General features: G+C 39.3%; 1 protein-coding gene and 1 pseudogene across 5 annotated transcripts in view; both read left to right on the top strand.

Annotated features, from left to right (window-relative positions):
* Positions 1–5,227: 5,227 nt before the first annotated feature.
* Positions 5,228–25,701, top strand: part of Ylpm1 (YLP motif containing 1) — a 73,171-nt gene continuing 52,697 nt past the window's right edge. For all 5 annotated transcript variants that reach the window (XM_076849857.2, XM_076849853.2, XM_076849855.2 and 2 more), the window contains exons 1-4: positions 5,228–6,230; positions 18,562–18,798; positions 20,388–20,567; positions 21,502–22,478. In XM_076849857.2, the coding sequence (XP_076705972.1) occupies positions 5,376–6,230; positions 18,562–18,798; positions 20,388–20,567; positions 21,502–22,478 (2,249 nt within the window). In that variant the 5' untranslated portion in view covers positions 5,228–5,375. The remainder of the gene's footprint in view (positions 6,231–18,561; positions 18,799–20,387; positions 20,568–21,501; positions 22,479–25,701) is intronic.
* On the top strand, positions 13,319–14,389 carry LOC143393677 (mitochondrial ribosome-associated GTPase 2 pseudogene; annotated as a pseudogene).

The following is a 25,701-nucleotide window of genomic DNA, read 5'->3' as shown; positions in this document are numbered from 1 at the left end:
TCCCCTCCCATCTTCTCTCTCTACCTCATCTACTGTAATTCATTTCTCTCCCTTGTTTTTTTTTCCCTTTCCCCTCACATCCTCTTATATGTAATTTTGTATAATAACGAGGGTCTCCTTCCATTTCCATGCAATTTCCCTTCTCTCTCCCTTTCCCTCCCACCCTGTTTAATGTTAATCTTTTTCTCATGCTCTTCCTCCCTGCTCTGTTTTTAGTTGCTCTCCTTATATCAAAGAAGACATTTGGCATTTGTATTTTAGGGATTGGCTAGCTTCACTTAGCATAATCTGCTCTAATGCCATCCATTTCCTTGCAAATTCCATGATTTTGTCATTTTTTTAGTGCTGAGTAATACTCCATTGTGTATAAATGCCACATTTTTTAATCCATTCATCTATTGAAGGGCATCTAAGTTGGTTCCACAGTCTAGCTATTGTGAATTGTGCTGCTATGAACATCAATGTGGCAGTATCCCTGTAGTACGCTCTTTTAAGGTCTTCAGGGAATAGACCGAGAAGGGCAATAGCTGGGTCAAATGGTGGTTCCATTCCCAGCTTTCCTAGGAATCTCCATACTGCTTTCCAAATTGGCCGCACCAATTTGCAGTCCCACCAGCAATGTACAAGTGTACCCTTTTCCCCACATCCTCGCCAGCATGACTTCATAATGGCTGCCAATCTTACTGGAGTGAGATGGTATCTTAGGGTGGTTTTGATTTGCATTTCTCTGACTGCTAGAGATGGTGAGCATTTTTTCATGTACTTGTTGATTGATTGTATGTCCTCATCTGAGAAGTGTTGTTATGCTCGAATTCGGGACCCCCAAAGACCACCAGAGACCCAAGATCGGTGTAAGCAGCAAAGAGGTGTTTATTGTGAGCTACCTCGATCTTCCGCACACAGACACAGCAACTGGTGACGCTGAGAGGCCCCGAACCCAGGGTTTGCAGCAGTTTTAAACATTTTTTGGAGAGGGCAGGGACTTCACAAACATCATAGCATCCCTTAGCAAATCATCACACACCACGGGAAAATCAAATAACAACTCTAAAACATGATTAGCATATTCACTGGCGGGAACAAGTTGGGTAGGGGTGATTGGTCAGTACAAAAGGGGTATTCATTTGAACTGATTGGTTTAAGACATGAGGGGTGTACGTGCTGAACTACATGGTTTCCCAACATGTTATCAACCACCATAAACTACTGGGAGGGTTATCTGGCATCCCAGGTATTTCCCTGTCTCATGCTGATTGGTGGCTGCTAGGGGGCTGCTATGGATCTCCACCTAGCCTGACTGAGTCAGGGACAACTGGCATAGCAGATCTCTCCTGTTATTTGTAGATAAACAACTTAGCAGGGTGGGAATGTGCTTAGGAGTGCTCTGTGGGTTTTTCCAAGGACAAAGGTCATGTCCCTTCCTTGGACAGGCTTTGCTCTGAGATAGAGGCTGGTTTTTCAGTGTCTGTTCAGATCCTTGGCCCATTTGTTGATTGGGTTATTTGTTTTCTTACTGTTTAATTTTTTGAGTTCTTTGTATACTCTGGATATTAGGGCTCTATCTGAAATGTGAGGAGTAAAGATTTGTTCCCAGGGTGTAGGCTCCCTATTTACCTCTCTTATTGTTTCTCTTGCTGAGAAAAAACTTTTTAGTTTGAGTAAGTCCCATTTGTTAATTCTTGTTTTTAACTCTTGTGCTATGGGTGTCCTATTAAGGAATTTGGAGCCCGACCCCACAATATGTAGATCGGAGCCAACTTTTTCTTCTATCAGACGCAGAGTCTCTGATTTGATATCAAGCTCCTTGATCCATTTTGAGTTAACTTTTGTGCATGGTGAGAGAAAGGGATTCGGTTTCATTTTGTTGCATATGGATTTCCAGTTTTCCCAGCACCATTTGTTGAAGATGCTATCCTTCCTCCATTGCATGCTTTTAGTCCCTTTATCGAATATAAGATAGTTGTAATTTTGTGGATTGGTTTCTGTGTCCTCTATTCTGTACCATTGGTCCACCGCCTGTTTTGGTACCACTTAAGTTTCAATAAAGGAAGTATTTGTGAAATTACAACCTGGTTCAAGAAACAGAACATTGTTCTCACCTCAGAAATCCAATTGGGCCTTTACTGGTCTCTACTCTTTTTCTTCTCCTCAAAGGCAACTACCTACCACCCTCACTTCTAACACAATTTTATTTTGCTGATTTTTGAACTATATATAAAGTAGATCATACAGTAAATGTTCACTTGAACTTCCAGTGTCCAACATTTTTGTGGAGGTTCAGTTATTAAATGATAACAAACAGAAAGTGCATGAATTATAAGTGGTACAACTTGACAGATTATTTAAAAAACTGAATGTGCCTATGTAATGGCATTCAAATAAATAAACAAACATTACTAGAAGCCACCTTTGTCACTATCTATGTTAGAAGGGGTTCTCTAGTGAGACAGAACCAATAGAAGATTGTGTGTGTGTGTGTGTGTGTGTGTGTGTGTGTGTGTATGTTTGTACAAATGAAAACATTGGCCTGTGGTAGCATAATGCCATTCTCTGTCTTCACATGGCCACCTTATTATGAGAATGCAGATTATATTGAATTAGGGACCTATGCTACTCCAGGAAGATCTCATCTGTAACTATTCTATTTCCAAATAAGGTTACATTCTGAGTTACTGAGGTGAGAGCTTTGACATGTCTTTTAGTGGGGGCAAAATTCAACTCATTACAAATGTAATGATCATTGATGTCTGTTTTTGGTCTTGATGTAAAAACTTTAAACTTTTCACCATAAGCGTGGTTTTGCTGTAGTTTCTTAAAATTAGATTCTTTTTTTTTCAGATCAAAAAAGTTCCTTTTTTTTGTTTTGTTTTTGGTACTAGGGATTCAACCCAGGAGTGTTTACTGCTGAGCCACATCCCCAACCCTTTTTTTTTTTTTAACTTATAGATGGACACAACATATTTATTTTGTTTATTTATTTTTATGTGGTGCTGAGTATCAAACCCAGTGCCTCACATGTGCTCAGCTAGCCCTCTACCACTGAGCCACACACAACCTCAGCCCCGCAACCCTTTTTATTTTTTTATTTTGAGATAAGGTCTTTCTAAGTTGCTGAGGCTGGCTTTGAACTTGGGATCCTCCTGCCTCAACCTGTAAAGCTGCTGGGATTATAGGCATGCACCACAACACCTTTATTTCTTGTTTGCTAAGTGTGTTAGTCAGCTTTCCTTTGCTATGACAAATTCATGAGATTAATCAATTTGAAGGGCAGGAAGTTTATTTTGGCTCATGGTTTCAGAGGTTTCAGTCATGGTCACTAAGCTCAATTGCTTTGGGCCTGTGGTGGCACAGTATGTCAAGTCAGGGTGAGGGAGGGTGGTATGTGGCAAAGCAGGCCTATTCATTTCATGGTGGCCAGGAAGCAAAGAGAGAGAGAGAGCTCCCGATATCCCTGCAGGTATATGCCTCCAATGACCTATCTTCCTCCCAATAGACCCACTTTCTAAATGTTCCACCACCTCCCAATAGCACCACAGGCTGGCAACCAAGCCTTTAACATATGGGTCTTTGGGGGACATTTAAGATCCAAACTATAACACTAAGCTTTTTAAAAATCATGAACTTTAATTATGAAATTTATCAAATTATTTTTCTGCATTTAACAAGATGATCATTATTATTTTCTCCTTTGTTCTATTACTAAAGTGAATTACATTTTTTTAGTTGTTGATAGAACTTTATTTTTACTTATTCATATTTGGTGCTGAGAATTGAATCCAGTGCCTCACACATGCTAGGTAAGCGCTCCACCACTGAACTACAACCCCAGCCCTACATTTTTTTTTTTTTTTGTATATCTCAAAAGGAAAATTTCACCAGGCATGGTAGTGCATGCCTGTAATCCTAGCAACCTGAGACAGAATTGCAGTTCTAGGCCAGCCTAAAAAATTTAGTGAAACCCTAAGCAACTTAGTGAGACCCTATCTCAAAATAAAAAAATAAAAAGGGGTAAGGATGTAGGTCAGTGACAAAATGCTGCTGGGTTCAATCTCCAGTACTAAAAAAAAAAAAAAAAAAAAAAAAAAAAAAGGAGTGGGGGCGGTTCAATCAAAGATATTAAAAATACAACTAACTGGGATTACTGGGTTAGGTAATGTTTTGTTTCTTGGTCTGGGTTGGTGATTGGTTTGTTAAAATTCCCTATGCTATATACCTATGGCATGCAATTTTATGTATATATATTATACTTCAATAGAAAGTTAAAAGAAACAAAACTAAATTCTTAGGAGAGAATAGAAGCTCTTCCTTCTGAAGGATACCAGCCTACCCAATTTTTCACTCACATTCACTTCCTGAGAGAGGTGAAGATCTGGGTTGCTAAGATGGAAGAAAAGTCAAATCTTTAAGTGGTCCAAACTGACATGCTGCCAACTTAATACTCTCAGAGTTAGGTACTGTCTTTTCTAGAATTCAATGATTCACTCAAACCAAGAGTCCTTGTTTATTATCAGGCTCAAAGATTTTTGTATGATTATCTTCTAGGTCGTCTGGACAATCTATATATTTATTTCTTTCCATGTCTACTTTAGAGATTTTCCAACATGGATTTTTATGTGTTGAAATATGACGAAGAATTCCATTTCTCCCCTTTTACACTACCTGCAGATGTTACCTATAGGGATTAGTGTACTATATTTCCATTCTTCACAGCTTTGTTCTCAAGTGTACTGCTGGGTAGAAATAAGTTAAGTCTATTCTTTTAATTTGGAAAGAACTAATGTCTTTACAATTCCTCTTTTCACTCAGAACCATGGTAAGCCTCCCCATTATTTCAGATTTAATTTTATCCTCAGGTATTATTCTATAGTTTTCTTCATATAAGTTCTAAATATTTCTTATTAGAGTTATACCTTGTTGTTTTATGGGGTTGTTGTTGCGATTGTCGCTATTGTGAATGGAACATTTTTTTTCCCCTTCTCATTCAAAAATGAACGGTGGAGCGATAGGATCTCTACCACCCCTTTGAGCTGTGAGACTCTATGGTTCCTTGGTTCTATGAGAACATTCCACTGGCGCCTAAGTTATCCATACCTGAAGATAGATGGCAACCGCGAGTCGCCAAGCAAGGGGCCGCTCTATCTCGCCTTTGTTCTCCTCTCGGTGCTACTGCGCAAGCGCAGTCACCTCAGTGCCGTCCCCGCCTTCCCGGTCGCGGGCCCCGTTCGGTAGCGCCGGCGCACTGGCGCGCTCCGTTTACACGCTCCGGGGCCTATAGGCGCCTCGAGTTCCGGCTGTCGCCGTCGCCGCCGCGGCTCCTGGAGGTCGGTTGCGACGAGTAACGGCGCCAGGACGAGCCCTGCGCCTTCTTTTCCGATATGTACCCGAACTGGGGCCGGTATGGCGGGAGCAGCCACTATCCGCCGCCGCCGGTCCCGCCGCCGCCGCCGGTGGCGCTTCCTGAGGCCTCGCCGGGGCCCGGGTACGCGAGCTCGACGACTCCCGCGGCCCCCTCCTCTTCGGGCTTCATGAGCTTCCGCGAGCAGCACCTGGCGCAGCTCCAGCAGCTGCAGCAGATGCACCAGAAGCAAATGCAGTGCGTGCTCCAGCCCCACCACCTTCCTCCGCCCCCGCTGCCGCCCCCGCCGGTGATGCCCGGGGGCGGTTACGGGGACTGGCAGCCGCCGCCGCCACCGATGCCTCCGCCACCCGGGCCGGCCCTCAGCTATCAGAAGCAGCAGCAGTACAAACACCAGATGCTCCACCACCAACGAGATGGGCCTCCTGGTTTGGTTCCAATGGAGCTGGATTCCCCGCCTGAATCTCCTCCTGTCCCACCCGGGTCCTATATGCCTCCGTCTCAATCGTACATGCCCCCTCCTCAACCACCACCCTCGTATTACCCGCCATCTTCCTCTCAGCCCTACCTACCTCCTACCCAGCCGTCCCCTTCCCAGTCCCCACCTTCCCAACCTTACCTGGCATCCACTCCTTATTCTTCCTCCTCACAATCTTATTTGAGCCATTCCCAGTCCTACTTGCCCTCTTCTCAGGCATCTCCTTCCCGGCCCTCCCAGGGCCATTCTAAATCCCAGCTACTACCACCACCGTCCGTCCCTTCTGGGAATAAAACAACTGTCCAGCAAGAGCCTTTGGAGAGTGGGGCCAAGAACAAGAGTGCTGAACAGCAGCAAGCTGCTCCTGAGCCAGATCCCTCTACGATGACTCCACAGGTAAGAAAGCATCTACTGGAGCCGTTTCTTTCACCTAGAAGGCCCTAAGTGAGCAGGCCTCGGGACTTTAACTAGTGAATGTCCAGCCTAATTCCAACACAATGACTAGCTAATTTATACTCCAGCGGATTCCATAAGAAATCAGAGGTCTGACAGCCAGCTTTTTAATTAGCTAAATGTGGATTACTAAAAGAACAGCATTTGAAGATGTGTCTAGACACCACAGGGTAGTGGGTTGGCTCGAGAATCTCTACTCGGTTGTATACCTTAGTTTCCTTTCACCAGTCTCCTAGGTTTTGTTGCATAGAACCTTGTTTTAAAAATGTATTTTAAACTAAGATTTTCATCAGAAAAGAAGCGTAGAAAGGAGCTTCTCAAAGAATTGGTGCTTAAATGCATATAAACCTTTTGATCAGTTAACTACATCTTTTTTGTTTCTTTTGGATACTAGTGATTGAACTCAGGGGCATTCAACCACTGAGCCACATCACCAGCCCTACTTTCTATTTTATTTAGAGACAGAGTCTGAGTTGCTTAGTGCCTCACTTTTGCTGAGGCTGGTTTTGAACTACTCAGCCTCCCCAGCCACTGGGATTACAGTCATGCGCCATCCCGATGGGGACCAATTAACTTCTTTAAGAACAAAATTTACAGAGGAGGGATAACTGTCAGCTTCCCGAATTAAGAGTTCTTAGCAAATAAAGAATGGAAGTCTTGTCTTATTAAGAGGATCCCCAGATATGCTTAGAGGTGTATATGGGATACATAGGTGAGTCTCTCGATATGTGATCCTTTGGTAATCTATTGGTCCGTTTTAGGACCTGATGCATTCTTTCTGACATTACTTCAAGGTAGGTTTAAGACATGATCAAGTTTGTTACATTTCATTGTTACCATTCACTAAAAAAATAATAGTCTTTGAATTTGGCCATAGTAAAAACTGAAAAAAAAAAGTTTTGTGATATCTTTTTGTGAGAAAGCTACCACTGAAAACTTCTGTTTGGAAGGTGTGTTTCTTTCCACAAAGACTGACAGGGTAGTTGGAATAAATGAATTCCTTTTTGAGAAGAGAAGGAAAGTAGAACTAAAACAGAATAGATCGTTTGTTGTGATTTTTAAAAATAGACACTTTTAGCAATTACTAATCTTCCTTAAATTTATCAAGGAAAAAATAGACTCTTGTGATATACAAACTCAGATTTACCTATTCCAAAAGAGAGGGATATTCTAATTTTACAAGGTTTGGCATTAAAAATTAAGAAAAGAAGCAGATTGTTTTAGGAAATGATGCTTGGCATGTCATCAGGAGAAAACACTTGAGATTTTGGGATAAAAAGTAGAGTAAGTGATTCTGTTGCCTTACACCAGATTTCTACCATCTTACCAGATTATTTTCCCCCAGATTGCTCTATTTTAGAACTAGAAATTTTGTCTTTTTTCTCACCTCATTCTGAAATTTGTAATATTTTTGTCATCAAACCCTGAGTTAGTTCAAGTTAAAACATGACTTTTCTATCTTTACCTCTATCAGACTTTTCTTTTTCTTATAGAGAAACAAATGACTTGTATTTTTGGCTTTTTGCTTTTTTGCCTTTATATCCTTGCCTGTTATGAACTTCTTTCATTGTCTTGAATATTCAGTGCCTTTAATTCTTTGATGAGAGTAGAAAGAAAGCAGTGATAGAAGATGAGGTTTGAGGGTTGTGGAGTGAACCAGATCATGAAGGGCCTTGTGGGCCTGTCGCTCTCTTACCTCTGTTTGGAGTTTATCCCAAATTCCTCAACTCCCATTCTCCCCTTAGAGTTATGTTGCTTTTAGTGTTTATCTTGAATATTAGGGTTTTCATGAAGCCATGCCTGTTCTTAACCCCACTTGGTTTAATTCTGTTTTTCAAATTGTAAGTCTCTTGCAGACAGGGTCTGTTGTGCTTATCTTTCTAATCCTCTGCAGCACCTAGGACAGTGCCTTGCAACTTGTAGGCTCTTCACAAAGATCTTTTCAGTAAGAATCAAGAATTGTCATCCTCTAGATCTAGGATTCTTTTTGCTTATTAGATGATAAATATTTTTTCATGCTAGTGTTGTGATAACCAAATCCTTCTGCATATTGTTTTTTCATTCATATTTTATTTTATTTTATTTTTAAAGAGAGAGAGAGATAGAGAGAATTTTTTAATATTTATTTTTTAATTTTTGGCGGACACTACATCTTTGTATGTGGTGCTGAGGATCGAACCTGGGCCGCACGCATGCCAGGCGAGTGCGCTACCGCTTGAGCCACATCCCCAGCCCCATCATATTTTATTTTTGAAATACTTAATTAAATTTTTTTGGGGGGCGGGGTGAGAAATTTTAAACATAGAAAATAGAAAAAAGGGTTTCAATATCCATTATTGAGATTCTGTAGCTGACTTTACCATGTTTGCATCACCCAAGCCATTTTTATTGTTGCTGCTGAAATAGTTTAAAGCAAATCTTAGATATTATGTCATTTCATCCCTACTTTTTTTTTTTTTCCAGTGTTAGGATCGAACCAGGGCCTCACACATGATAGGCAAGCTGCATTCCCCAGTCCCATCATCTCTAAATTCCTAATTAGAAACTTTTTTAAAAAAAGAATCTTCTTAAGTAAACATTATTATTATAACAACTAAAAATGTTAACAGCTTTTTGGTATTATCTGATACCCAATCCATTCATATTTCCCCTATTGTCTCATAATACTGACAGAATTAAAAATCATTCTCCAGATTAACTAATAATGTTTTGCTGGTTTATTGAAATCAGGATCCAAAACAGAATACACAGAAGACTCTTAATGCAGACGAGGGTTTCTCAACCTCAGTACTGTAGGAATTTCGGACAGGATAGTTCTTTGTTATGGGAGGTTTGTCCTGTGCATTGTAGGATGTATCAGCATTCCTACTCTACTCACTGCTCACTAGATGCCAGTAGCAGGCTCCCAATTTTGACAACTGAAAATAGTTCCAGACATTGCCAGATATACCCATGGGCAAAATCACCCTCAATTGAGGATCTGCTGATCAAAATTTGTCTCTCCTGTTCTCTTTTTTCTATCTCATTGCATTGAACTTGATTAAAAAATCAGTGTCAGTTGTCTTGCAGAACATCCCACATTCTGACTTTATTATCCCATGGTGTCATTTGACTTGTTCTTCTGTCCTGTGCTTTTTGTAAATTAGAAGTTAAGTCTAAATGAACCCAGGGCCTTGCACATGCTAGGTAAGTGTTGTACTACTGAGCTAGATCCCAGTTTTCTAGAAGCTAGCTTTAAAAACCTTACATTGAAATTCAGCTTTATTTTGGCAAAGGTGGTGCATAGGTGGTGCTGTGTACTTTATTGCATCCCATCATAAGGAATACAGTGCTTGATTGTCCTGTTCCCGGTGCTGAGATTAATAATTGAGTTCATGTGATGATGGTCTGATCCTGCCACTGTAAAATTTCCTTTTTTTGTTATGTGTGTGTGGGAACTAGGGATTGAACCCAGGGGCACTTTACCACTGAGCTATATGCCCAGCCCTTTATATTTTTTATTTTGAGACAGGGTCTTGCTAAGTTACCCAGGCCGGCCTCTAACTTTTAATCCTCCTGCCTTAGCCTCCTGAGTCACTGGAATTATAAGCATGGCCACCATGCCTGGCCACTATAAAGCTTCCTGTCATCTGGTATCATGTTTTCATCTCGTGGTTTATCCATCGATGACTTTTGCATGAATAAATTATTTCATTAGAGTTTGCAACATGATGACTTTTTTTTCTGCCCCATCTATATTCAATTCTGTAAAGAAAAACTTTCACTCATGAACTAGGGCTGATTGATTAGAAAGGCAGTTAGATAGAAAGACAGGATAAATACTTGATCTTCTCCCATCTATTTTCCAGTTTTATGAATAAAGTGTTGATAATTTAATGTGATATTCTTTTCAAATAGTTAGCTTTTTTCTGTTTAAAGGATTGACTAGTTAAAATAGATAATAATCTTTTTCAAGAATTGTGATTTTTATTTGTCCTTTTAGTTTCAAAATAACATATTTAGGTAAAGCTGTCATTTATTTAATGTTCAAGTATTTATTGACTAGCAACTTATTCTAAATGCTAAACTCAGCACTGGAGAGGAAATGGTGAATAAGATAGATATGGTATGATACCTTCTGTCAATAACTTGTTATCCAGTGGGGATGGCATTGAATAAGTAAGAGAAATACAGGGTGCTATGAGATTATAAAATACATTTACTAGACTGTTCTGTAAAGAACTGAAAAGATGAGCTCCTTTTTTTAAGCTTGTCATTGTATTCACAGTGCCTTGCATAGATGTTAGCACATAGTAGGTGGAGAACATGTATTTTTAAATGATTATAATTCGAGGCTTTAACCTTCTTTTGTAAAATGATATTTAACTGAAATCTAAAGAATATGCTGGAGGGGGCTGGGGTTGTGGCTCAGCAGTAGAGCACTGGCATCACATGCACGAGACCCTGGGTTCGATCCTCAGCACCACTAAAAGTAAATAAGTGAAATAAAGGTATTGTGTCCAACTACAACTAAAAAATAAAAAAAATTAAAAAATAATACACAGGAGGGCTGGGGCTCAGGGGTAGAGCACTTGCCTAGCTGTGTGGGCACTGGGGTTGATCCTCAGCACCACATAAATAAATAAAATAAAGGACAACTAAAACTATATACACGTGTGTGTGTGTGTGTGTGTGTGTGTGTGTGTATGTATATATATGTATGTGTGTGTGTGTGTCACACACACATGAATATGCAGGAATAAACCAGATAGAGTTTAAAGAATTCAGGGTGAGAATAGTAGACCTATAAGAACTTATTCTAAGGACAATAGGAAGCCATTGAAGGATTTTATATAGGAAAATGTGAGGTTTTTTGTTTGTTTGTTTGGTAGTGCTGAGGATAAAACCCAGGATTTTGTGCTTGCTAGACAAGCATTCTACCACTGAGTTACATCCCCAAACCTAGGTTGGCATTTTTGAATGCTCACTCTGCTTGCAGTGTGGAGAATAGATTTTGGGGGGTGGGGTCTCCTGGGGATTGAACCCAGGGGGTGCTCTATTATTGAGTCATACTCCAGCTCTTTGTCTGAAAATTTTGAGACAAGGTCTTTCTAAGTTGCATGGGCCAGCCTTGAACTTGGGATCCTCTGGCCTCAGTGTCTCAGGTTGCAGGGATTACAATTATGCACTATTGTGCCCTTCTGGAGAATGGAATTGAAATGTGAAAGAGTGATTTAGAATAATTGTTGAAGTAATCTAGGCAAGAGTTAAAAGTGGTTTGGACTTGGATGATGTTAGTAGAAATGGCGAGAAGTAGAAAGACTGGAGAAATATTTAGCTGCTAGAATCTAATTGGAAATTACTTGAATAGTCATGAAAAAGGAGGCATCAAGGGTGATTCCTAGGTTTCTGAGATGGGCTAGTGGGTGGATGATTGGTGGTCCCATTTACTAAAATAAGAAAGGCTAGAGAAGAGGGAGAACAGGTCTAGAGATGAGAAAATTATTAAATTTTAGACATAATGAGTTTGAGGTTTTTGAGACATAGATTCCAAATGGAGATGTCTGGTTGGAAGTTTGTTATAGATCTGAAATTCAGAAGCAAGATCTGGTGAGTTGTAGCATAAAAATGGTGATTGAAGACGGAGAAATAGATGAGGTTGTCTAAGGAATGTGTGTAGAGTAAGAACCAGAGGTTAAAGGACATTGAGGTAGTTACACAGTAGCACCTTCTAAGGGAACTAAGGGAGAAAAGGCCAAATTAGGTAGCTAGAAAATCACGACAGTGCAGTACCACAGCGTGTGCAGGAGAAAACTCTTTCTGTATATAAGGGAGTAGTCAGCTATGTCAAGTACTGCTGAGAGGTCAAGCAAAATAAAGATTTTGAGTTATCTTTTGCATTTACTGACATGTAGATTATTGTTGACCTTGGCAGGAGCAGTTTCATAGTGACTGAAGCCATATTGCATTGATTTGAGGAGTGATGGAAGGTGAGGATGGGGATGGTGAGTATAGACAACTCTTTCAAGAAGTTCGTGTTTGAAGGGAAGTAAGAACAAGGGCAGGAGCTGGAGGAAAAGATGAAGTAAGGGAGCATATTTCTTCTTTTTTCAAAAAGGGACTAAGCTTATCTGGTGACCCTAGTCCTAAAATAAAATGTGAATCTCAAAAATATTAAAATTAAGCATATTTAAAATAAATTTCTAAAATAGAAACCTGACTCATTATTTCACCCAATTTTTTTTCCCTTGCATTATGATATAAGACATAGAACATGTAGTATTCAGGCATGTGTAAGAGACAACATTACACACAAACATCTCCTCCTTTACAGTTCCCTTCCTGGAAAATCACTTAGTACATATTTCATCACTGTGCTAACAGCAAGTGGTCAGTAAATGCTTCCTGGATAAATTAACATCTTCTTTAGTGACAAGAATTGTGGCAAATGGTTTTTATGTTCTTTCTAACTTTAAATACTTTTATTCTACTTCTTTGTAAATGTGACATATGCTGATTTTCCTTCATCTGTGAACCAATATCCATCTGAGATGTGATGGGAAATTCAGAAGTGGCTCCTAGACTCTGGTTATTAGCAAGTTCAGACATGTCTTTTCCTTTCTGAAATAATCACTCTGTTTTGGGGTTGTTGAAAACATTTGTTTGCAATGTCTTCATTATTCATTTGTAGAGCTTTAAAAAATGTGCTGAGGTAGTGGTGACAGCTAGGAGGAGGCGGGCAGGTGGTGGCCCGAGGTGAGCCGGCCTTTTGCCATTGGTCGCACTCCGCAGTAGCATGACCAGGCTCTGTGGACCAGTGCTCAGGTCTGCAGGCCCCAGAGGCCTCCCGGAGCATGTGGGCAGGCATGGGAAGCATGCCACATGCATACTTGGGCAGGTCTGCTTCTGCTGGGAGAATGTGTCAAAAGGCGAGGAGACTGAGGCAGCAGGTGCATGACCTTCTCTGGGTCATGCCAAGGGGCCATAAACCTGTGAGGCTCTTCTTAGCAAGATCTCAGACCCAGTTGGAGGGCCTGGCATGATGGACTCACTGGCTCCTTCCATAGCAGGCTTCACCCAGGATGTTGTCAGTGGGCTGTGTGGACCACACCAAGCATCAGGAGCCCCCAGGAAAGAAGTTGCTCTCTAAGAAAAATCTTTAAAAGTATTTTGTGGACCATTGGAGAATGCTTGTTTATGAGGAAATGGAGGCTGTGGCTTGAGCTCTTCCATAGTGAGCCCTGCAAGGAGTTCAGGGGCCCGATGGTGGAGATGGCCCAAATGGTGGCTATGTCGTCCTGAGAGCTGACCAACAAGTCAAGTTGCTGTTGTTGGTTCTGTCCCAGTATCAGGGTTTCAGTGGAGAAGATGGTGGCAGGAAGAACTGCTTTGGCCAGAATGGTGCCTGTTGGCACCTTGGTGAAGGAGGGCAGTGAGGTCATAGCCTACTTGTCCCAGCCAGGCCGGGAGTACATTGCTGCACTGGGCGGGGAGGTGGGAAAGGCAACCGCTTTTTCCTGGTTAATGACAACTGTGCCCCTGTGACTTGCACCTCTGAACAGCTGGGTCAGGAATGTATTCTTTACCTGGAGCTCGAGTCGGTGGGCCACTCCAGTGCTGGGAAGCCCTCGCTCCTCCAGTCCATTTCAAATGTGAAAGCTGAAGTGGCTTCCTACCACTTCACCACCTTAAACCCCCATGTGGGGATTGTTCACTACAAAGGTCACCAACAGGTAGTGGCAGACATCCTGGGCATCATCCAAGGTGCCCACCAGGACAGGGGTCTTGGACTCAGCTTCCTCAGGCACATGGATCACTGCTGCTTCCTGTTGTTCATTGTGGACCTTTCCCTACCAGAGCCATGGACTCAGGATTTAAAATACAAACTGGATAAGTATGAAGAAGGCCTGTCTGAGAGGCCCCATGTGGTTGTTACAAACAAGATTGACCTCCCCCAGGCCAGAGCCAGTTTGCCCCAGCTCCAGGAACACCTGGGACAGGTCATCCTCTTGTCAGCAATGACTGGGGAGAACCTGGGGCAGCTGCTGCTGCACCTGAAGGTGCTACATGATGCCTACCTGCAGGCCAAGCTCCCACGGAGCCACCAGCCACTCAGATGGTAGCTGTGCACAGTGTTACCATGTCCCAGAGGAGAGTGCTGGCACAGGCATGGACATGGGCCTCCAGGCTGCCACACTAGCAAACCTGATTATAAAATGTGGGTGGTTTTGAACACACAAGAGAAAGTGCTTATAGATTAAAAAAAAAAAAAATGCTGAAACTTAGTCCTATGATTGAATTAGAGATCTGGTTCTGGTTCATATTAAGTAGAACCTAACCTATAAGGCATTCCGTCAGTGCATCAACCAGTGCATCAATAAGTACTTAAAGCCTTAACAAGGCTTTTATCCTGGACTGGATCTAAAACAGATAGAGAATAGGTGGCAAATTAAAAAAGAATTGAGACATCTACCATCTTCCTATCTGTAGCTGTTGACTTCTAGCTTGTAAAAGATATTTTGCATCTTTGTATCTTTTAGTGATTCTTTCAAAGCAAAGCAGCTAAAACAAATGAAATGTTTACATTTTAAAGAAACTGAATTTATTAATTTTTTTAAAGAGAGAATCTTTTTTTTTTTGGTAGTTAGACACAATACAGTGCCTTTTTTTTTCTTTAATGTGGTGCTGAGAATCGAACCCGGGTCCCTCCCGTGCTAGACGAGCACTCTACTGCTGAGCCACAATCCCAGCCCCTAATTTTTTCAAAATAAGGACAGCCTGTTGATATTTTTGATGTTTACTTAAAATGATGGAAGAAAGTTATAATTTGGGGGAAGGGATGATGGAACCCAGGGGTGCTTTACTGCTAATCATACCCCCACCCCTTTTTGTTTTTTAATTTTGAGACAAGGTCTTGCAGAGTTACTTAGGGCCTCACTAAGTTGCTGAGGCAGGCCACAAACTTGTGATCCTCATGCCTTAGCCTCCTGAGTTTCTTGGATTATAGGCATGTGCCACCGTGTCTGGCTATAAATGTTTTAATATTACTTTGTCTACTCATGGTCAGTGTACTTGTTTTATTTTTTATTTTTATTTTTTAAAATATTTATTTCTTTAGTTTTTAGGGGGACACAGTATCTTTATTTCAGGTTTATGTGGTGCTGAGAATCGAACCCAGTGCCTCACGCACGCTAGGCGAGCGTGCTACCACTTGAGCCACATCCCCAGCCCGGTGTACTTGTTTTAATTTTTGGTATTGGGGATTGAACCCAGGAGTGCTTTACCACTGAGTACATCCCTAATCCTTTGTATTTTTTATTTTTGAGACAGGGTCTCACTGAGTTGCTGAGGCTCACTTTTCACTTGTGATCCTCCTGCCTCAGCCATTCAAGTCTCTGGGATTGCAGGTGTGTGCCACCATGCCTGGCTAGTGTACTCTTGTTTCTTACGTTGAATAGTGGAAGTAGTTATATACTGGGAGCTGATGATTATGCTTATGATAATTAAAAACAAAAATCCAATCATAGTCCAAATTTCAAAATGGAGTTAAATGGAATTTGTCCTTCCCAGTAAATTGAAATAAATCTCAGGTCATACAAATGAATGGCCAAGAGGGGAAATCTTCACTTGATCAATAACCATTTATTGACCTCGTACTCTGTGTTCCAACACTAGTACCAGATAGGAGATAAGCAGAAGACATGTCTTCCCCCCAAGAAAATTACAGTCTGTGAGATAACAAACCAGTATATTTTGTGGAAAACAGCTATATATAATGTGCATTTTATGCATCTGTTTGCAAATGGAAAATTGGGGAGGTAATACAATAAAATAGTAACAATAGAGGAAATTCTCCTATAGAGATAACTGGATTAGAAAATGGGCTAGACTGAATGTTTTCTCAAAATGTGGATGCTATTTCACAATTTGGAGTAGGGAGAGTGGAGGTATAGACAGGGAGTGAAGGGAGGGGAGGGTCGAGGAGGTAGGAATGATAGTAGAATGAATCAGACATTATTACCCTGTGTGCATACGATTACATGACCTGTGTGACTACGTCATGTACAATCAGACAAATTAGAAGTTATACTCCATTTATGTATGATGTATCAAAATGCATTCTATTGTCATGTATAAGTAATTAGAACAAATAAAAAATAGAAAATGAGCTAGGAAAATGAACCCATTTAACACAACTGAAAACTTAAGATAAAAAGTAAAATACTTGATTGTGATACAATCTGGAAAAATAAAGCTCAGAATGATAAAAATGAGCAGATTTTATATTTAATGGAATTGATAAATGAAATTACAGCTGATGTTTAGAATGAACAGATAATAAAGTGTAGGTTGGGTTTCTGTGCTATGACTTTTGTGACATAATTGTATGGCAGCATTATCTTTTATTTCATTTTTTGATATGTTGAGAAAACATCTTAGGGATTTATCAATTTTCCCAGGGGCTGTTTTTCAACCTTAGGTATTCAGGTCCTTCCCTTTTATAGTTCCTATGTAAAGTTGTTTCATTGTTAACTTCTACAGAATAGGACTTCTGTGGGATCCTCAACTGTCAGTTTTGAGTTCTGAAGTTCTCCAACATCACTTTCATAAAATCCTACAGTCTTAAAATTGTAGTGCAGATATGCTGTTGTTGATCAGAGAAGTATCTAGGGCAGTTCTTCCGTGGAGTTTTAGTATGACAACTTTTGTTTTTACTTGTGCAGCCTTGAACTGGGGAATTGTATAATGAACACCATGATAATGAAGATCTTTTAGTTGTTTGAGTGATGGGATTTTTTTTTTTTTTTTTTTTTTTTTTGCAATACAGGGATTGAACTCAGGTTCACACATGCTAGGCAAGCACTCTACCATGAGCTACATCCCCAGCCCGTTTTTGAAAATTTAACTTAGGGTCTTACTAAGTTACCCAGGCTGGCCTTGAACTGCTCATTCTCCTGCCTCAGCCTCTTGAGTAGCTGGGATTGCAGGTGTGCACCACTACACCTGCTCTTTATTGATTTTTAATTAATAAGTTACTATGTATTTGTACAGTTGATTTTCTTTATTAGAAGTTGCCACAAATGCTGAATTAGTGAATACAGAACCACTGTTCCTAGAGGTAATGCATGATTAGGTTCTTCTGAGCACCTGATCACATTTTCATCATCTGATCAATACATAGCCTTGTTTAAATGTGTTTTCTATTTAAAGACCCTTTATTTCACATATATTATTGATTAATTAGCATTGAATTCACAGGCAGTAGCACTGTAATACCTGCCTGAACGAAGCTTATCTAACACACTTGCTTTCTCTGGATGTTACATCAGCTGTCCTGCTCTTAGGAATACTAGACAGTACTTTGGCACTATGTTTAGAGACCATTATAAACAATAAAATCGCGAACAACAAGCACAGAAATATGAAAAATGTGGCTCTAAACTAGACATGAAAAGGACAGTGTTTGAGAGCTGGAACCAGAAGGCAGAGCATCACTATGTTCTTCCTCAGCTGGGAACATGCATGTCAGGCCACTCAGATTTGTTTCTGCTCTCCAATTATTTATGAAAGACTGGGATAGTTCTGCGAGTATTGATACTGGAATTAGACATAAATTTTAGCAGGTGGGCAAATCTGCAAATACAGAATCCACGAGTAATGAGGATTGACTCTTTTGATTTTTTTTTTTTAATGAAAGCACAAAACAGACTTCTCAAATTAATTTATTGTATAATTTGGAAGATTAAACATAAACTCTTAAAAATAAATAGAATATATTATAAGCATAATATATTCTCATGTATGTTTATCTGAGTATGGATAAACTGATGGTAACAATAGGTTTTAAAAGGAAAAGCACTGCAGGAGAATGAAGGCAGATAGAAAAGACAGGTCTATTTGGTTGTATTTATTAATTGCAAGATCTCTGTGGATTGAGCTGAACAAACTAAAGTCAGGTTAGAAGCAAGTAGATGTGCATATCAAAAGGATTAACTGTGATCATTTATCAAAAAGATTGTTTTCACCTCCAAAACCATGTGTTTTAAGAGAGGAAATGTACTGAATTATTTTGTGTGGTTGAATTTAAAATTGTAAATTTGGGAGAGAAACTGATATTTTTCTCTAGTCTGTTATTAAGGTCATGTTAGCTTATTATTTTCCTTTCTCTGTCTGGCTTTGCCTTTTCTTACCTATAAACACATGAACACATTTACAACTGTAATTGTCTGTCAACACCAAGTTGCAGAGATACATGATTGTCAATTTGAATTCTCAAAAATGGGTTCTGTTGTAGGAACAGCAGCAGTATTGGTATCGACAGCACCTGCTTAGTTTGCAGCAAAGGACAAAAGTGCATTTGCCAGGACATAAAAAAGGCCCTGTTGTAGCAAAGGATGCACCAGAACCAGTAAAAGAAGAAGTTACAATACCTGCCACCAGTCAAGTTTCAGAACCTCCTTCATCTGAGGAGCCCCCATTACCACCTCCGAATGAAGATGTGCCACCTCCTCTCCCACCAGAGGAACCCCAGGTAACAATGTAATCAATTGTTTATTGAGTTGGTTAGCCTTTTTTTTAATGATTCACTTATGTACATTTGTGTCTTAATATATTTTTTCATGTGTTCAAGAATTTATAAAATTCTACTTGTGAAATAATCATGTATTTGCCATATCAGGTTTAGAGTAATGAGGATTGACTCTTTTCTGATATATATTTTTCTTAAATAGAAGCATAAAACAGACTGAAAATTAAATTACAGCATAATTTGGAAGATTAAACTTAAAACTCTTAAAATACATAGAATATATTATAATATATTCTCATGTATATATGTTTATCTGAGTATGGATAAACTGATGATAACAATAGGTTTTAAAAGAAGGAGAAGCAGTGGAGGAGGAGGATTTTTTTTTTTTTTCCTGGTTTGTGCAAGAAAGAAGAATTAGATGCTCTTGGGCTAGAGTTGTGGTTCAGGTAGAGCATCTTGCCTAGCACTGGGTTTGATTCTCAGTACTGAATATAGATAAATAAATAAAGGTCCATCAACAAATAAAAATATTTATGTATATATATTAAAAAAAATTAGATATTCTTTTGAATTATTAGCACTAATGGGAGATGTCCAGGTATGTTTATAATGATAGTAGAGGGCAATAGTTAAGAACCTCATCTCTTGGGGCTGGGTTGATGGCTCAGTGGTGCACTTGCCTGGCACATATGAGGCACTCACTGGGTTTGATCCTCAGCACCACATAAAAATAAATATGTAAAAAATAAAATAAATGTATGAAAAGTATTGAACATGCATCCTTTTTTTTTTTTAAAGAGAGAGAGAGAGAGAGAGAGAGAGAGAAGGAATTTTAATATTTATTTTTCAGTTATCGGTGGACACAACATCTTTGTATGTGGTGCTGAGGATCGAACCCGGGCCGCACGCATGCCAGGCGAGCGCGCTACCGCTTGAGCCACATCCCCAGCCCGAACATGCATCCTTAAAAAAAACAAAACAAAACATCAGCTCAGGCCATAGTCAGATTATCAGCCTAGGCCATAGTCCGGGATTTGATACTTGCTATGGTGACTCTGGTCAAGTTAGTTAAGCATTCTGTGCTTCAATTTCCTCATCTGCGAAACAGGCATATTCAAATTATAACTATTTTATAGGGCTGTTAAGGCATTAAATGTGATTGTCTTTGTCAGATGTAGCATAGTAACTGGAATGTGGGAAGCTTTTACATTAATTCATAGGTCATTCTTTGTCCAGCTTTGTTGAACAATGATGACTATCACAGTCCATTGGTGAAAAGTGACCCCCCCCCCGCCGCAAAAAAAAAAAAAAAAGAAGAAATATTAACTTCTTAGAGTGAAAAGCACAACGCTTTGGAAACAGGGAGATTATTTTTTTAGTGAAGACTACAGAATTTATAAATTCCTTTGTGTCAGTATCCATAATAAGAACATAGATAGGACTAGGTGTTTTATCTAAATATAGAATAGCTTTTTTCAATTAGTCTTGAGTTGTAAGGATTCTGAACTCTATAAAATACTATATTTGTAAAATATTAATTTGGTTGCTGTTTTAAGATTTACATAAAAGTATATCTTCTTTACCTTTAGTCTGAAGACCCAGAAGAAGATGCCAGATTAAAACAGTTGCAGGCTGCAGCAGCACACTGGCAGCAGCACCAGCAACATCGAGTTGGCTTCCAGTATCAGGGAATAATGCAGAAGCACACTCAGTTACAACAGATCCTTCAACAGTACCAGCAACTTATACAGCAGCCACCACATATACAGGCAAGTGTTTCCATAGTTGGTAAATAGGAAGTTGTCCCTAGAATGTGTAAAGGATTTATTATTTCTGAAAGAGAGTTGCTCCTGAAGAACAAAATATATCAAATGTTGATGATCAGATATTTCTCAAGGGATGCCCAAGTAGTATCTTTCATATTACCTCAGAGAAAGGTGCATATAGAGGAGTCTCTTGGGAAAGAGTGGATAGAGTGGAGTCTCCTGATCATGTCAGTTTGGGCCAGGTGTTAAAATTTTTACCACATGAAACCATAGGTAAATAAGTGTTTTGCCTACAAACCGGTGCAGTAACCGATAAGCAAATAATCCATCAGAAAGGCCAAAAGCAGTCATCACAAAAATCCCTAAACAAATATGTAAAGCAACTTGGATATTTGTCTTGTATCTTAGAGGTATAATCTTATGCTTATGAATGTATAGTAATAGATCATTTTTCCACTATTGATTGACTGATTGATTGGTACTAGGGATTGAACCCAGGGGTACTTTACCACTGAACCACATTCCCAGCCCTTTTTATTTTTTATTTTGAGACAACGTCTCACTAAGTTGTTTAGGGCCTCAGCTACCAAAGTTGCTGGGATTATAGGTGTGTGCCACAGTGCCTATAATCTTAAAATGATCTATAGTAATTAGAAACTTTAAAAATATTTATTTCTGAGATAGCTTTTTTGCTTGAGTGTTTGGTTGGTTTGTCCAACTCTGTTAGAAACACAAGTTATATAAATAAGCCAAAGGAAGAAAGAAGATTGATCATCACTGAAAGGATTTGGCAAAGTTTATAAATCCTTAGACCCTCAAAGCCTCTAATGTTGTGATTTCTTGAGGTTTCCTATGCTTGTGATTCACTAATATTTTAACTCATGATTGATTTTCTTATCTGAATATCTTGAAATAATTTTTATTCCTTTATTTGTAGACCATGTCTGTAGATGTACAGCTGCGGCATTATGAGATGCAGCAGCAGCAGTTTCAACATCTCTACCAAGATTGGGAGCGAGAGTTTCAGCTGTGGGAGGAACAGCTTCATTCTTATCCTCATAAAGATCAGCTTCAAGAATATGAGAAGCAGTGGAAAACATGGCAGGGACATATGAAAGCCACTCAAACCTATCTCCAGGAGAAAGTCAATTCATTTCAGAACATGAAAAACCAGTATATGGGGAACATGTCAATGCCACCTCCTTTTGTTCCGTATTCTCAGATGCCTCCACCTCTACCAACAATGCCCCCTCCAGTATTGCCTCCATCTTTGCCACCACCAGTGATGCCCCCTGCCCTACCTGCTACTGTGCCACCACCTGGTATGCCCCCGCCTGTGATGCCACCTGCTCTGCCAACCTCTGTACCCCCACCAGGAATGCCTCCATCTCTGTCTTCAACAGGTCCACCACCAGTTCTTCCTCCACCTTCCCTCTCTTCTACAGGGCCACCACCCGTCCTTCCCCCACCATCTCTCTCTTCAGCAGCACCTCCACCCATCCTGCCCATCCCGCCATTGTCTTCAGCCACACCTCCTCCAGGAATACCTCCCCCTGGAGTTCCACAAGGGATACCTCCTCCTTTAACAACAGCCCCAGTTCCACCAGCCTCAGGTTCTCAGAACTCACAAGTTCCAGAGAAACCTAGACCAGCACTGCTTCCCACTCCTGTGTCTTTTGGTGCAGCCCCACCTTCAACTTATCACCCTCCATTGCAATCAGAACAAGTGAATTCTAAACCTCCTCTGAGCAAGTCTACCCTGCCATACAGTTCATTCTCTGAACAAGGACTTGGGGAATCTTCAACTATTTCATCTCAGGCAAATACTGCAGCCAAGGACATGCCAGTGAGGTCAGGTGGACTGCTTCCAGATCCTCCTAGAAGCAGTTACTTGGAAGGTCCAAGAGGCCCAAGGTAGGTCTGCTTTTTTTTTTTTTTTTTTAAACTATTTTGTTAATTTATGTTGCATTGGTTTGGATGGAATTAAAAGCTTAATTATGCAATTTTTGAATTCTCTTTGTGCTCTTATGTCCATTCCTGGTTTACACTGAATAATGTTACTATTGTTCAGTAAGACATGACAGTGTAATCTGGAAAAGGTAACTTGCCCCTATTTCTTTGATGTGGCTGATTTTATCCTGTACGTGGGGGATTACAGTCCATAATGAATGTAGTGTTACAGAATAATGCTTATCACTTCTAATTGACTTTTCAGCTTCAGAAATAATATTTATTGAACATATAATTTATCTTTTATTTTTCATTTATTTGACAAAAAGTTGAATTGGCAAATATTATTTGTTAAATATTTTAGTTGAAGATAAATAAACCAATGTTCTTTTGGAAAAATGGTAGTGACATTTAATGTAAGGGTAAATAGGATATTTTTAAAAACAATTCATTTAGCAAATGTTTATTAAATTCCTTCTCTGTGTTTTTAGCAGTGAATAGCAGAACTGACAAAATCCCTTCTTCTCAAAAACCCCTCAACTAGGCCTCATGGAGCTTTTATTCTTCATATTTTCCTCAGTGAGAGAGATGTCTTTCTTTTGTCTGAACCACATATTTATTTAGAAAAAAAAATAAAAATAGTGATCTCTAAGTTTTTTCTTTTTTACCTGTTAAAAAGTGTTAAATTCATCTTTTTCAGGTTTGTAGGAATATATTTTTCCTCCCAAGTTTACCTAAAGAAAATTCCTGTAGAAAAGTATTTTCAACTTTACCATTGGAAATAAATAATCTGTGTACAAAATTCAGATACTAAGACAAAGTGTGGGGAAAAAGTGAGCCGCCTAATTCTACCATTGGGAGATAATAATTTTTAAAATTCATGTCAAAAACAGACTATCATACTGAGTATATTGTATTGTCTTGTGATTTATTTTTTTCCACTTATTTGTGTATTGATTGACTTCATCTCAGTATCAATGGATCTGTATCATTTTAAATTTAAACCTTATGTGACATCTGAAAACAAAATTACATCTTTTGTTTATTCCCCAAGTTTAACATTCTGAAAATATTGTGGTAGAAAACTCCATCCAAAATTGAAGCTCAGAGAAAGTTAGGCCTAATTAACATGAATTCCTCTGTGTACGAAGAAGCCTTGTTAGAGACTTTACATACTTATTATCTTAGGAGAATCTTCTCAAAAACCCCTTAACTAGGCAGGTGATTCCACATTTACCCTTTACAGATGGGAGCTGAGAGGATAAATAACTTGCTCAATCAGGAACATGTAGCTGGGAGAGTAGAACTGAGTTTCATATATAAGTGGAGCTGAGTCTGGAAGGTCCCTGGAGCACAAGCACTCTTAAGTATTGTGTTTAATGCCATGATTCAGATTCACACTGTCAGTGATTACAGATACATTTTGTTGTCTTTTTTGTGTTGTTGTTATTGGTGGTGGTGCTGGAGAATGAACCCAGGCCCTCGTACATGCTGGGAAAGAGCTATATCCCCAGCCTTGTAGTCTTGATTTATTTAATGTGTCTTATTTTCTTGATTTGAATGTGTGTATCTTCTGGATTGAGTATGGCCTTTTAGACCTGGAGACTCATTTGAACTCAGAGAAGTACATTCTTAATACCTCATGAAACATACATTTCTTGCTTCTTTAATTTCTGTCGTTGATGTTTCTCTTTGGCTATTAAATCTTAGTTTTGTAGATTTAGGACCTATTTTAAGTATTTTCTTAATAATAATGTCAGTGCCAGAGGATTTTAGCAGTTACCTAATTGCAGTTGTCTCTCTTCAGTAACTTTGCATTTGTGTTGCATTTTAGTTTGACGTGCTGGGTCTTACATTGCCTTATTTATTCCTCTTGGTTGTTTCATGAGAAATAGATAAGGAAAGCTGAGACTTAGAGAAGTTATAAATAAGTTACCGTGGAACTTACCGAATTCATAGCCTTCTGATCCACATTTTAGTTCATTGTGCTTCCTGTGACAAACACTTGATGGACCCAGCTTGAACATTTACACTGTGGTGAGGAACAATGTTATGTCAACCATTGGTGGTTGTCTGGAAAGTTTATTTTTTTACAGAAATAAAAACCTAATTATGTTTCTGTAACTTCTTCTACTTGTTAGGTCTGGATCTGCCTCTCTGGAGCAACACAGAAGGAATTATTCTATTCCTTTACTGTAGAACGTCAGTATAGTATTTAAAAACTTCCCTTATGTCTCACCCTCCTGCTTTACCTGCAATGCTCTACCAGCATAAACTCAAATTCTTTTTGTGTAATCTTTGATTCTAGCTGCCTCACTATTTTTTAAGGGGCCTTTGTTTTGTTAAGCTTCTTCAGAAGGATCACTTACTCAGATACAGAGAACTATGGTCCTTTGTTATATACAAAATGCTTATATATCTTCATATTTCATCTAATTAGGTTTGGGCCATCATTTTTAGTCAGCTGAAATCTTGATGAATGTTGATTATATTGTAGGTCTGTGTAGCTTTTTCAGCTGCAACTTTGATAAAGATAACTTTTTTCTTTCTTGAATCTGGTCCTGCTCATGTTAGCTGCTTTGTTATTTATTTTGTTTTGAAAACCTCTCCCCTATCTAGCTGTCATTCCAATTTCCATTTCCCTTCCACTCCTTTTGCCCAGAGTCCTTAAATAGTATAGTTTGTGACTGTTATCCAGGCATAGTTCTTTTTTCTGTCATGTAATTCGAAAAAATATATACTCATATACGTGTGTGTTTGTGTGTAATTATGAAAAATGTTGCCATGTGTCTTTTGGTGCTCTGTATATTTCCTGAGATGTGCATGGGTATGTGTGTGTATACAACTTCCTACATGCTCAAAAATGCAGTGTGTTGTTTATATTTAATACAGTTTTGATACTGTATGTACGTATGTGTGTGATATTGGATTTGCTGGGTCTTTTAGAAAACTACTATTGCTCAATAAGCTATCATATCAGTGGACATTGGTTTCTCAGAACCTTTTTATTTTTCAATAATAAAACTTTTACTGGCGTGCACAGTCTTCAGTGTGTAATGTATTGAATTTTCACAAAGTAGATACATTCATGTTTTCACTACTCAGATTAAGAAATAGAAATTACTAGAGCTCAAGAAGTTCTCCTCAGTGAGGTGTGGTAGTGGCGCATGCTTGTGATCCTAGCAGC

This window comes from Callospermophilus lateralis, chromosome 3 (genome assembly GCF_048772815.1).
Source record: "Callospermophilus lateralis isolate mCalLat2 chromosome 3, mCalLat2.hap1, whole genome shotgun sequence".
NCBI classification, from domain to species: domain Eukaryota; kingdom Metazoa; phylum Chordata; class Mammalia; order Rodentia; family Sciuridae; genus Callospermophilus; species Callospermophilus lateralis.
This window is presented reverse-complemented; position numbering and strand designations above follow the sequence as displayed.